Source organism: Acinonyx jubatus, chromosome X, assembly GCF_027475565.1.
Source record: "Acinonyx jubatus isolate Ajub_Pintada_27869175 chromosome X, VMU_Ajub_asm_v1.0, whole genome shotgun sequence".
NCBI lineage: Eukaryota > Metazoa > Chordata > Mammalia > Carnivora > Felidae > Acinonyx > Acinonyx jubatus.
This window is the reverse complement of record NC_069389.1, coordinates 61,477,921-61,491,593: the sequence shown is the minus strand read 5'-3', so window position 1 is coordinate 61,491,593 and position 13,673 is coordinate 61,477,921. Positions and strand designations below refer to the sequence as shown.

The 13,673-nt window shown below is 35.6% G+C and overlaps 1 protein-coding gene across 5 annotated transcripts in view; it reads right to left on the bottom strand.

Annotated features, from left to right (window-relative positions):
* The window catches only part of ATP7A (ATPase copper transporting alpha), a 177,869-nt gene that overhangs the window by 63,826 nt on the left and 100,370 nt on the right, over positions 1-13,673 (bottom strand). For all 5 annotated transcript variants that reach the window (XM_053202514.1, XM_027053780.2, XM_015084279.3 and 2 more), the window contains exons 3-4: positions 6,423-6,912; positions 5,170-5,895 (exon numbers count right to left, since the gene is read on the bottom strand). In XM_053202514.1, coding sequence (XP_053058489.1) covers positions 5,170-5,895; positions 6,423-6,912 — 1,216 coding nt within the window. The remainder of the gene's footprint in view (positions 1-5,169; positions 5,896-6,422; positions 6,913-13,673) is intronic.

Genomic DNA, 13,673 nt, shown 5'->3' with positions numbered 1-13,673 from the left:
AATAAATTCAAAATGGATGAAAAACCTAAATGTGAGACCTGAAACAATAAAAATCCTAGAAGAGAACACAAGTGGTAACTTCGCTGACAATGGACATAGCAACTTTTTTCTAGACATGTCTCCTGAGGCAAGGGAAACCAAATGGACAATAAGTAATTGAGACTACATCAAAATAAAAAGCTTCTGCACAGCGAAGGAAACAATCAACAAAACTAAAAGGCAACCTCCAGAATGGGAGAAGAGATTCGCAAATGGCATACATGATAAAGCGTTAGTGTCCAAAATCTATAAAGACTTATCTAACTCAACACCCAAAAAACAAATAATCCAATTACAAAATGGGAAGAAGACATGAACAGACATTTCTCCAAAGACGACACAGAGATGGCCAACAGACAGATGAAAAGATGCTCATCATCACTTACCATCAGGGAAATGAAAATCAAAACTACAATGAGGTATCACCTTACACCTGTCAGAATGGCTAAAATCAACAACACAAGAAACAACAGATGTTGGCAAGGATGTGGAGAAAGGGGAACCCTCCTGCACTGTTGGTGGGAATGCAAACTGGTACAGACACTGTGGAAAACAGTACGGAGGTTCCTCAAAAATTAAAAATAGAATTACCCTATGATCCAGAAATTGCACTACTATGTATTTACCCAGAGGATACAAAAACACTAATTCAAAGGGATACATGCACTGCAATGTTTACAGCAACATTATTTACAATATCTAAATTATGGAAACAGGCCAAGTATCCACTGGTTGATGAATGGATAAAGAATGTGTGGTATATATATACAATGGAATTTTAGCCATAAGAAATGAAATCTTGCTATGTGCAATGACATGGATGGAGCAAGAGAGTATAATGATAAGGGAAATAAATTTGTCAGACAAAGACAAATACCATATGATTTCACTCGTGTGGAATTTAAGAAGCAAAATAAATGAAGAAAGGGACAAAAAAGAGACAAATTAAAAAGAGACTCTTAATTATAGAGAATAAACAGTTGGTTACAGAGAGGGTGTTGGGAGGATGGGTTAAGTAGGTGATGGGGATTAAGGAGTGTACTTGTGATGAGCACCAGGTGAAATATGAATTGTTGAATCACTATATTTTACACCTGAAACTAATATAACACTATGTTAACTATGCCGGAATTAAAATGTTCAAAAATTAAATTAAAAAAAGAATTCACCAATGAAGAAAGAAAACACCTCACATTTTTCTCACTGTCTCTTTTAACTTTTACAATCCACCCAGGATTAGAATGACATAAAGACAAAATGTGCCAACCCCTCTCTGTCTGGGAAGAGGTTATAGTGATAGACTGTGAGGCCAGATCAGCACTGACAATGACATTCAGAAAATGGGTAGCCACCATTCTGATGGCATTTTAAACTATGATCTCTAGAAGAAATATAGAATGCAATCATTTGATATCAACCTTTTATCGTAAAAATATGGGTCACCATAGTCACAACTCTATCAGTTCTTTTATGGTGACCCTCACTGTGCCAAGGTTTTTTACCTATTCATGATGGCCTTTAATGTGTTTGTTATGACCCCTAACACATGTAAGGCACATAACAAGCTCCTAATAATTATTCGTTGAACAATTAATTCCTGGGACCCCTGAGTTGGTTGAGGTAAAAACCATTGTTAAAAGTTAATGAATATGTTGTATTCATGGATCCTGAGGGCTAGGTAGAAGACAGACATAGTACTACTAGAGACTATCAAGTACTCTTGAATTCCACTTACTAGTCTGACCAAAATTTCTCCTATTGCTCGAGTTCATCTTTGAAGCCATGTAAGGTAGTTGGAAAGTTGCTTTTACTCTGCTCACATCGGTTATATAAAAATTCTTTTTTTTTTTTTTGAGAGAGAAAGAGAGAGGGTGCAAGTGAATGAGAGGCAGAGAGAGAGAGAGAGAGAGAGAGAGAGAGAGAGAGAGAATCCCAGGAGGGGCAGAGAAAGAGGGGGCCGGGGAGAGAGACAGAGAGACAGAAAGGGAGAGAGAGAGAGAAACAGGGCTCACCCAAAGTGGGGCTCAAGCTCACCTAAAGCGGGGCTCCAGATCACCCAATGTGGGACTCGAACTCACCTACCATGAGATCATGACCTCAGCCAAAGTCAGATGCTTAACAACTGAGCCACCTAGGCACTCTGTTACATAAAAATTCTTAAATGCCATTTTAAATTGTATCATTTCATATTATATTATCATTGTATTAAATGAAAAATGTTAATATAGATTTAATTCAGAGTTTATTTATAGAGGTCCATGCAGCAAATTATTTACACCAGTGCTTCTAAAACTTCAATGCACGTATGAATTACCTGGAGAGCTTATGAAAATCAAAATGTAGATTTTTATTTAATGGGTGTGCAGTGGGTCAGAGAGTCTACAGTTCTATCAAGCTCCCAGAGATGCTGCCGCTACTGCTGCTCTATGAACCATTTTCAGCTGCAAAAATACAGACCCAAATGAATAGGACAAATGCCATTTTGGGGGTCCAGTCTAAATGTCTGTGAGATCCCTGCTTACAATAATACCAGATGCCAGATTTGACTGTAAAAAAATATTTCACTTTTATACTATATGTGGTATAAGTTGATATGATTTGAGTTCCTATATTTAAGAGGCATAGGCATAGAAATATCACAGTGTAAGTAACTTGTTTGATTGATATTGATGTAAGCCAAACTTACTTATATGATGTCCATAATGCATTATGTATGGCAAAGTATTTTAGTTTAATAGAAACTCTGAAGAATAATTCAACATTATGGGTTAGCAAAATGTTAATCAATTTCAAATACTGTCATTTTGAAAATTTTAAAAATTATAAGCAATGACTGACACAACTAAATTTTGTCAAAACTAATCTTATTCATTTTTTATGGCTACCTGATATGGTTTCACTTCAATATTTCCAATTAAAATTATGCTTCTGGTTTCATAATTATTTCCTTTTGCAATTATGGATTTTCTATACTTTGTTCAAATTTTTAATACTGGAGGCTTTTCAACAGTTCAGTATTCTATATTAATTTTCTAATAAGGAATTATGTATCTCTCTTTTAGAGCAAAATCATTCTGGTCTTTTGAGATTTTCTTTATTAAAGTGAGAATTCTAGGTGGCAATGTAAAATGGGTCAACCACTTTGGAAAAGTATGGCAATTCCTGAAAAAGTTAATCCTATTCACCCTATGACCCAGAAATTGCACTCTTAGGTACATACTCAGGAGAAATAAAAACATACATTCAAGTAAAAACTCATACACAAATGTTCATAGCAGCATTATTCTTAAAAGCCAAGGATGGAAATAACTTTCCAAATTTCCACCAACTGTTGAATGAAGAAACAAAATTTTATATACATATGTATTACATACATATATATATATATATACATATGTATTACATACATATATATATATACATATATATATATATATTAGCAGTGACTGCTAATGGGTACAGGGTTTCTTCTGCAGGTGACATAAATGTTATAAAATTAGATAGTGGTAACGGCTGCAAAACTCTGAATATACTAAGAACCACTGGATTGTATACTTTTAAAAGGGTGAATTCTGGGACACCTGGATGGCTTAGTCAGTTAAGTGTCTGACTCTTGATTTTTTGGCTCAGGTCACGATCCTAGGGTCATGGAATCAAGCTGTGCATGGGGCTCCGCACTGAGCACGCAGCCTGCTTGAGACTCTGTCTCTCCCTCTGCTCCTCTCCCCAACTCTCTCTCTAAATTAAAAGAAAAAAAATATTTTTAAGAAAAAAATTTTAAGGGTGAATTTTATGACATACAAACTATATCTTGACATTAAAAAGTGAGAATTCTATAATTTCTACCATTTGTCATGAATATGAAAATCAAGAATAGTTAGTATATCTCTGGGTCCTCTTCCACTGATATCTATCTACCATAATAATTCGAGCATGTGTTTAATATAAATTTTTATGCTTCTCAGTTTTATTGAGCTTGAAAAACAAATATTGTTACTTGAGATCCTTCATTCTGATCAGAATTGCAAAAGTTAATAACATGGTCTAGAAATGAGCTATACAACTTTTCTATTTTATTTACAGCAAGAAATTTCATTAGGGCATTTCCAGTTTAATTCAAGGCTAGATTATATTGTAGTTTAAAACAACAAGTGAGGCACCTGGGTGGTTCAGTCAGTTAAACTTCCGACTTTGGCTCAGGTCATGATCTCACAGTTCGTGGGTTTGAGGTTCACATTAGGCTCTGTGCTGACATCTCAGAGCTTGGAGCCTGCTTCACATTCTGTGTGTCCCTCTTTCTCTACCCCTCCCCCACTCATGCTGGCTCTCTCCTTCAAACATAAATAAACATTAAAAATAAATAAATAAAAATAAATAAAACAACAAGTTCACATAGGCAAATTCCATGCACTATTCATTTTTGGTTTCAGTTCAAGTTAAGAGCTGTCAGGAAATAGAAAGACTTTGAGGCAGTTCAAGAGTCAGTTTCATTTGAATGCCTAAATTTAAAACTACAGTTAAAATTCTATTATTTATTTCTACCTTTTTTCTTTTCAAAATAGCATTTGCTTCTCCCATCATACATACATATATCCTTGTCACATAAAACTTAAAACACATAGGAAAGCACAATGAAAAAAATATCACCTTTACCCTACCACTCATATAATAACCACTGTTAAAATTTTAGTTCATGTCCTGCCAGGAATTTTATTCACTCATATACATAAATAATATATACATGGTATAAATCCTTATACATGTGTTTATAATATTTTGATCATGCTGAATATACAGATTTTTAGCTTTTATTTTTTCATTTAACAAAATATCTCAGACACTTTCCTGTGGTGTTAAGTATCTTTAATACTCTAATTTTTTATGGCTTCATAGCATTTCAGCATATGGATGTATTATGATATAATGTTTTTAGTTTTTAAATATTGTAGATAATTATTCAAACATCCTTAGGCATCTTTGTATACACTGCTGACTACCTCTATAAGATTTACTTCCAAAAACCAGAACTGCAGTGCCTATTGCTCATTATTTATTATTGATGAAAGCCAAAGAATCCAAATTAGAAGATAAAAAAACATTAAGGGAATCTGAGAAAAAAGTAATAATTACCTGACAAGGCAGCATCAAATCCCATGTCTTCTATTGCTTCTCTCAAGGTCTCTGGAGAAGTTAGTAGAGGATCATACTCAACAGTCCCATTGCCATTTGCAAGAGATACTCGTATGGATTTTACACCTGCCTTTTTTGATATGACACCCTCAATAGACTGCACACAAGAATTACAAGTCATGCCACCAATGTTTATCACAGTTTCTTGAGTCAGAGGATGGCTTACTGTGTTCAAAGGAATCTTTTGAAGAGATGAGCTGGAGGGAGAGTTTGAGGTACTTTCAACTTCACTTGTAATACTAACTTTGTATTTCCCTGGTGAGATGGCCTCTATTGCTTTTCTAAGGGTTTCTGGAGTGACTGAGCTTGCATTGTACTTCACTATGGCAGATCTATTCTCTAAAGAAACTATGATGCTGCTTACATATTGGAGTGTAGATAAAGCACTTTCAATATTTAACACACATGATTTACAATGCATGCCATCTATAATGAAAGTGACTGTTGAATCACTGCTATATGATGGACTCCTTTGCTGTGGTCCTTCTGAGGATTTGACTGGTGTATTCTTTAGACGTTCTATATCAATAGCTCCCAATTTGAGGTACTTGGGCTGTTTTTTGATGAATGCTGGAAAGCCCACGGCTTCAATCTGTTTTTTAATTTCCTCTGCTGTGATAAGATGAGGTTGATAAACAATAGTAGCTTCTTGGTTGTCCAAGGAGACTAGTTAGTGAAAAGAGAAATATTTAATTCAGTTATTCTTAGGCCACTTCAGAAAACATTCTGTAGTTTTCAAATCAATACCACACAAAATTGTTTCTCTGTCTTCACAGTCATTAGCTTTTCTTAAGATAATTCTGTTTTCATAAAATGTTACTGACACAGACTAGAAAAAAGTAAAAATAATATGACTACTTTATCTATGGTCTCCAAGTTTCTGCATGCCTGAACAGAAACAGATTAGAGGTAGAGAGGACCCCAGGCATGTTGAGTTAAAAACGCTGAACTCCATGAACTGCCACCCCAGCTACATTTTCTGCTAGTTCAAAACTCATGTAGTTTTTAATTATACATTAGCTTTACCCACATTAATCCTGGGAATATGCACACTGTACCTCAGACTTCAATGAAGCAGTAAGTATTTTAGTCTGTGGATTCAAAACCCATGCTTAAGAGGAAAGCAAAAACTTAAAAGGCCAAAACAGAAAGCTAATCCTTACAAAACAACCAAATACCACCAGATATATTACCTTTAATTCGCTGAACACCTTGCAGCTTCCCAATTTTTCCTTCAATGGTGCTGGTGCAGGAATGGCAGGTCATTCCTTCTACTTTCATCTTCAGCATGACTTCACCTACTTGAGCCATACTATAATCTTCACAAGTTCCTGACTTTTTCTCCAGAGTTCCAATATCTAAACTGAGATCCGGAAGCAGCTCTATTATCTGATTGGCATTCAGAATAGAAGGGATTATTGTCACCACTACAGTTCTTTGCTGAGGGGAAATTTTAATGTCTGTCACACCCTTGGTCTTGAGCAATATGCTTTGGATATGGTCCCATGGCAGAGCCAGTGAAGCAGCAACAGTCAGAAACACAGTGTCAGTTAAAACAGGGACAGGGTTAGGATTGTGGAGAACAGCATCAAAGCCCATGTCATCAATAGCTTCCTGGAGGGTCTTTGGAGTCTGTAGTTTAGGGTCATAAATAATAGTTGCATTTTTTTCTTCCAGTGAAACCTTTTGGAAGAGAATTTCAAAAGTCAGTTTAATTCAATTTTATGACCTAGAACTTAAAAAATAGCAATCATCATGCCGCATTCAAGAAGAATGGGACAAATAATTCAACCAAATGGAGTTTCTCTATTAGTTCTCATCTTTACTATTCTCTTTGGAAAGAAACAAAAAAATGTCTTCTGTACTTATAGGAATGATAAACTTGTATGTAGGTGTATGTGACTCAGCTACTGATTAGGCATTTGAAACACACACACGGACAAACACACCCTGGAATTTTACAACAGAGCACAAACAACTCTTTCCTACTATCTCCTTTCACTAATTATTCCAATACTTCACTCTCTATCAATTCAAAGATAATAAAGAAAACAGGATCAGCTGCAGAAAATAAAAGGTGATATGAAGTTTAAATTTTAAGATGTTTGATTAAAATAACTTTGTTCGGAAGAAAAGATATAAACATGCTACTGTGTGATTAAAGGCAATGATAGGATTTTGTAGCATATACTCCTATATCCTTCTAAGTCCCTACAGCCTAGTATTACTTTTATTCAAAATAAGAACATCTTTATTGCTTCGCCTGATTCAATGATACAAATAATGATTGTATTCCTAAAGCTCAGCTACTGTATATAATTTAACTACTACCATGACTGCATGCATATCTGGCTGACATCTTACAAAAATTAATGGTGTAGTCATACACACAAATACATGTGCACACACACACACACACTTACTGGGTTGGGAGTCAGAATATTTGAGTTCCATTGTCAACTCTCCACTTATTAGTCAACACATTCATTAATTCTACCATCTGAAAAATTGGGAAATATGCCCTATAATCTTCTAGAGTTGTTATAAGAGCAAATAGATAGGAAAGTAGTTCTTTGCAGCAGTGAGTTATATAAAGGTAAACACCGAACAAGTAATATTTATCAAGCACCTATTATATGTGCCAGGAACTAGGATTCTCAAATACAACGGTGAGCATGACACAGTCACAGGGAGGAATATTAGCAAAGAAAATACAGCAAAGAGACATGTATTTATCCCTGGCAATATGGGTCAGAAAAGCCTTCTTAGGGGAGATAAGACCTGAATGTAAACAAACAAACAGAAATTAGCAAGAATGTATGAGGCAGGAATTCCAGACAAATGGATAAAGTAGATAAAGATGATAAACTGGAGAATGAGGCAACTGATTTACTATGGGGTCCACTTTATGCCAATAATGGTAATTCAGCCTATAGGTAATAGAGAGTCACAAAAAAAGTTAACAAGGGAATGACATGATTGTATTAGCATTTTAGAGAAGAATCATTTTGGAGACACAGCAGATGTGTGGGGGGTGGAATGGAGTGACACAGGATAGGAGATCAGTTAGGAGACTATTGCAATTGTAATAGTGGCACATATTAAGGCATTAAGGCATGAATTAAGGCATGAATACTGAGGGTAAAGAAAAAGGGGCAATTCCAAGATACATTTAGGAGGGCAAGAACTAGTAAGGAGATTATAGAGAGTAAAGGAGATGACTATGAGTTATAGGTTTCTGGCCTGGGCCAGTGGATAGATGGTGTTGCCATTAACTGTTATCAGAGAGAGAAGAAAACGGGAGGACGAGGTTGGAGTGGTGGGAAAAGAAAGATGATAAATTTAGTTTTAGACCCAACTGATTTTGAGAGACGGTAGGGGATTAATGTTCTAAAGGCAGTTAAAATATGAGCATTATTATTTTAGATTCCTGGTGAAAATCTTTGTTCCATAAATAAAAGCAACACCAAAATATAATTAAAAGTAATTAAAAGAAGGAAATCTCACTTTAAACTGTCAACAATAGTTATATAGTTAAATCTTTCTTCCTTTAGCTTGGTAATCAACGGCTAGGTATTTGGTGAAATCTTGAAATGCACCCCTGGCACAGAAAAGATGCTTAGACTAGTAATTCTAGTTGGTTATCTTGATCTTAGTTATGGAAGAAACCACTAACATAAGTGATTCAAAACAGAAAAAGTGGGAAAATAATTTATATTTTGTTTTGGAATACACCATATAACATTTTCCATGAATAAGTTGCAGTATAGCCAAACCACATGCAGTTCCGACATATACTTTTGAAACAGATACAATACAAATATAGTCATTACAAAATGAAGGCTTTTGTGGCTTTGTATCTCTAAATAGATTCTCTTTCAAACTCTAATCACACTCCAATGATTTTTCTGATTAATAAAATTACTTTAAAAATTTTAAATATTCAAACTAAAGAGGAAGATGGAGAACAGATGAGGGGTGGGGGAGGAATGACTATAAAGGGGCTGAACAGGGGAGTTTTTTGACATGATGGGACTATGGTGTCCTGGTTGTGTTGGTAGTTAAATAAATATATAGATATGTTAAAATTCACCAAACTAAAAAAAAAAATTACAGAACTTTGTATCAAAAAGAAGCCAATTTTACATATGATAATTGTGTTTTAAAGAAAACAAAACTAAAATAAAAAAATTCAGTTAGTTGCATTAGCCACATTTCAAGTGTTCAATGGCCAATGTGGCCAAGTGGCTGCCATATGGTGCTGGGTATATATAGAACATTTCCATCATCGCAGAACATTCCATTGGACAGTACAGATCCAGGTACTACTATACTTTTTCTGATAAAGTACCAAACTTTTTAAAAAGGGTGTAGATTTCTTTTTTCCTTTATGTTTAAGTACACTGTATATGGTATCTCTTTAAAAAGATCTGGTTTTGAGATAATTTCCATCCCCCCAAAAATGTTAATTTACATATCCAATGAGAAACAATTCTTAAAACTGATTTTACGGGTGCATGGGTGGCTTAGTCGGTTAAGCATCTGACTCTTGATTTCAGTTCAGGTCATGATCTCATGGTTGGTGAGATCAAGCCCTGTGTTGGGCTCTGCACTGACAGTGAGGAACCTGCTTGGGATTTTCACTCCCTCTCTCTCTGGCCCTCCTCTGCTCGCATACTCCCCACCCTCAAGATAAATAAATAAACTTTTTAAAAAATGATTTAAAATTTTTTTAGTGTTTTATTTTATTTTTTGAGAGAGAGATGGAGATGGAGCATGAGCAGGGGAAGGACAAAGAGAGAGGGAGACACAGACTCCGAAGCAGGCTCCAGGCTCTGAACTGTCTGCACAAAGCCTGACATGGGGCTCGAACCCACAAACCGTGAGATCATGCCTGAGCTGAAGTCGGACGCTCAACTGACTGAGCCACCCAGGAGTCCCCAAAAAATGATTTTAAAAGCAAAAATCACTTTGTCTCTAGAGGATTTGATATGCTTTCTACTGCATTAGCCTACTTCTAACTGTAAAAGACATAAGGAAATAAGGAAACTATTTATATAAAATACTATGTTAAAAAGTTATATTATCCTATGTTGTTTTCATGCTGTAGACTGAAAGCACTTCCTTATGTAGTAACTTCTATTTGTGTGTTTTAAAGCTGTCCAACCACACTTAGCACAAACAAAAATGTTCCCCTTTGGGGAAACTTTCCTCAACTTTTCTTCTGAATATTAGATATCAAAGAGATGTTTCAAGCCTAAAATCTCAAAGGAAACAAAAACAAGCAGCACCTTTGTTTCTTTTAAGAGGAAATTCACGTGGTGATTATCACAATACTGTTCTGGATGTCAAATGCTTGGGCAGGAAGCTAAAATAACATTTATTTATTCAACAAATATTTAAGGAGTGCCTATTATGTGCCTGACACTGTGCTAAGCTGCTAGGGACACAATGGTGAGCAAAAACAAGCAATGACTCTGTAGACCCAGAAATTGCTGGTAGCAGTACAATTCTGGGTCTATGTAGCTCTCCTTTAACATTAACCCCACCAACAAAAACCACCTCCACCTATTCCCTACATTGTTCAAAAGTTTCAACAGCTTGTCTTTTTCTATCTTTCATTGGGAACCAATGCTGTTATTTTAACTTTTATAAGAACTATATTTCCATTAAATCAATAATTCCTCTGAAAATAAACATGTAACAGTCTACAAATTATGACTGTGGCTCATAGGAAGGCCTCAAGGTGGAAGATTATTCACTATATTTGGATGAAGGCAGGACTGGAAGAGAAGAAATGAAATCAAACATACTCTGTGGCCTCAAATGCATTAATAGTGGAGTAGAGAGTACTAAATGTCGACAGGAATTGTAAAGATCCATTATTTTAATGACTATGGCATTCTTTATCTACTGAAATATAATATATGAAATTCAAGTACAGTATACTTTATCTGCATGTGATTTCTATATGATTTGCTCTCAAGCAAGATGAATGCTAGAACCTTGGACAAATCACCCTAACTCAAAGGGCTGCACCTTCCTAAGAAGGAGGTTTCATAACAACTCAACATAATCAGCAGTTCTTCAGGGCTTGAAAGGATTCTGTCATTTTACACAGAATGAAGGGAGAAAAGTGAAATGATTTATCAGTTATATTGAATTTCTAGTATGTTTGATTCACCAACCACAAATAGTTTTGACTCAAGTGAAAACTATTTAAAATACATGAGGGACCTCATATATATTACATACTTCACAGTACAAATTCTATTATTGTTTGTTGAAAAAATAATGTGTATATACTAATCAAGTAAAACTCTACATTGATGCTTCAATATACGATACCAAAAATTAAAATATCATAAGAAAAATCCATTAATATAAACTGTGGTGCTGGGCACAAAAATAGACACATAGATCAATGGAACAAAACAGAAAACCAAGAAATAAACCTATGCGTATATGGTAAATGAGTCTATGACAAAGGAGGCAAGAATATACAATGAGGAAAAGACAGTCTCTTCAATAAATGGTGCTGGGAAAACTGGAAAACTACATGTAAAGGAATTAAACTGGACCACTGTCTAACACCATACACAGAAATAAACTTAAAATAGATGAAACACTTAAATGTGACACCTGAAATCATAAAAATCTAGAAAAAAACACAGGCAGTAATTTCTCTGACATCAACCATCACATTTTTCTAGGTATCTCCTTAGGCAACAGAAACAAAAACAAAAATAAACTACTGGGACTACACCAAAATAAAAAGCTTTTTACACAGTAAAGAAACCATAAACAAAACACAAAGGTAACCTACTGACTGGGAGAAGATATTTCCAAATTACATATCTGATAAAGGGTTAGTATCCAAAATATATAAAGAACTTATCAAACTCAACACCCCCAAAAAAATAATCCAATTAAAAAATGGACAGAAGACATGAATAGACATTTTTCCAAAGAAGACAAACAGATGACCAACAGGCACATGAAAAGATGCTCAACATCACTGATCATCAGGGAAATGAAAATCAAAACTACAATGAGATATCACATTTCACCTGTCAGAATGGCTAAAATCAACAACACATGGAACAATAGGTGTTGGCAAGGATGTGGAGAAAGGGAAACCCTCTTGCACTGTTGATGGAAATACAAACTGGTACAGCCACTGTGGAAAAGAGTATAGGGCCCTCAAAAAGTTAAAAATAGAACTACCCTACAATCCAGATATTGCACGACTATGCATTTACCCAAATTATACAAAAATACTAAGTTGAAGTGCACTGTGATGTTAATTTTTTTTAACTATGAAACTTACTGTCAAATTGGTTTCCATACAACACCCAGTGCTCATCCCAACAGGTGCCCTCCTCAATTCCCATCACCCCCTTTCCCTTCCCTCCCACCACCCATCAACCCTCAGTTTATTCCTGGTTTTTAAGAGTCTCTGAGGGTTTGGCTCCCTCGCTCTCTAACCTTTTTTTTCCCCTTCCCCTCGCCCATGGACTTCTGTTAAGTTTCTCAGGATCCACATAACAGTGAAAACATACAGTATCTGTCTTTCTCTGTATGACTTACTTCACTTAGCATCACACTCTCCAGTTGCATCCACGTTGCTACAAAAGGCCATATTTCATTCTTTCTCATTGCCACGTAGTATTCCATTGTGTATATAAACCACATCTTCTTTATCCATTCATCAGTTGATGGACATTTAGACTCTTTCCATAATTTGGCTATTGTTGAAAGTGCTGCTATAAACATTGGGGTACAAGTGCCCCTATGCATCAGTACTCCTGTATCCCTTGGGTAAATTCCTAACAGTGCTATTGCTGGGTCGCACGGTAGATCTGTTTCTAACTTTCTGAGGAACCTCCACACGGATTTCCAGAGTGACTGCACCAGTTTGCATTCCGACTAACAATGCAAGAGGGTTCCCGTTTCTCCACATCCTTGCCAGCATCTATAGTCTCCTGATTTGTTCCTTTTAGCCACTCTAACTGACATGAAGTGATGTCTCAGTGTGGTTTTGATTTATATTTCGCTGATGAGGAGTGATATTGAAAATCTTTTCATGTGCCTGTTGGCCATCTGGATGTCTTCTTTACAGAAGTGTCTATTCATCTTTTCTGCCCATTTCTTCACTGGATTATTTGTTTTTCGGGTGTGCAGTTTGGTGAGTTCCTTATAAATTTTGGATACTAGCCCATTGTCTGATAAGTCATTTGCAAATACCTTTTTCCACTCCACTGGTTGCCTTTTAGTTTTGTTGACTGTTTCCTTTGCAGTCCAGAAGCTTTGTATCTTCATGAGGTCCCAATAGTTCATTTTTGCTTTTATATCCCTTGCTTTCGAGATGTGTCAAGTAAGAAATTACTGCAGCTGAGGTCAGGGAGGTTTTTTCCTGCTTTCTCCAATAGGGTTTTGATGGT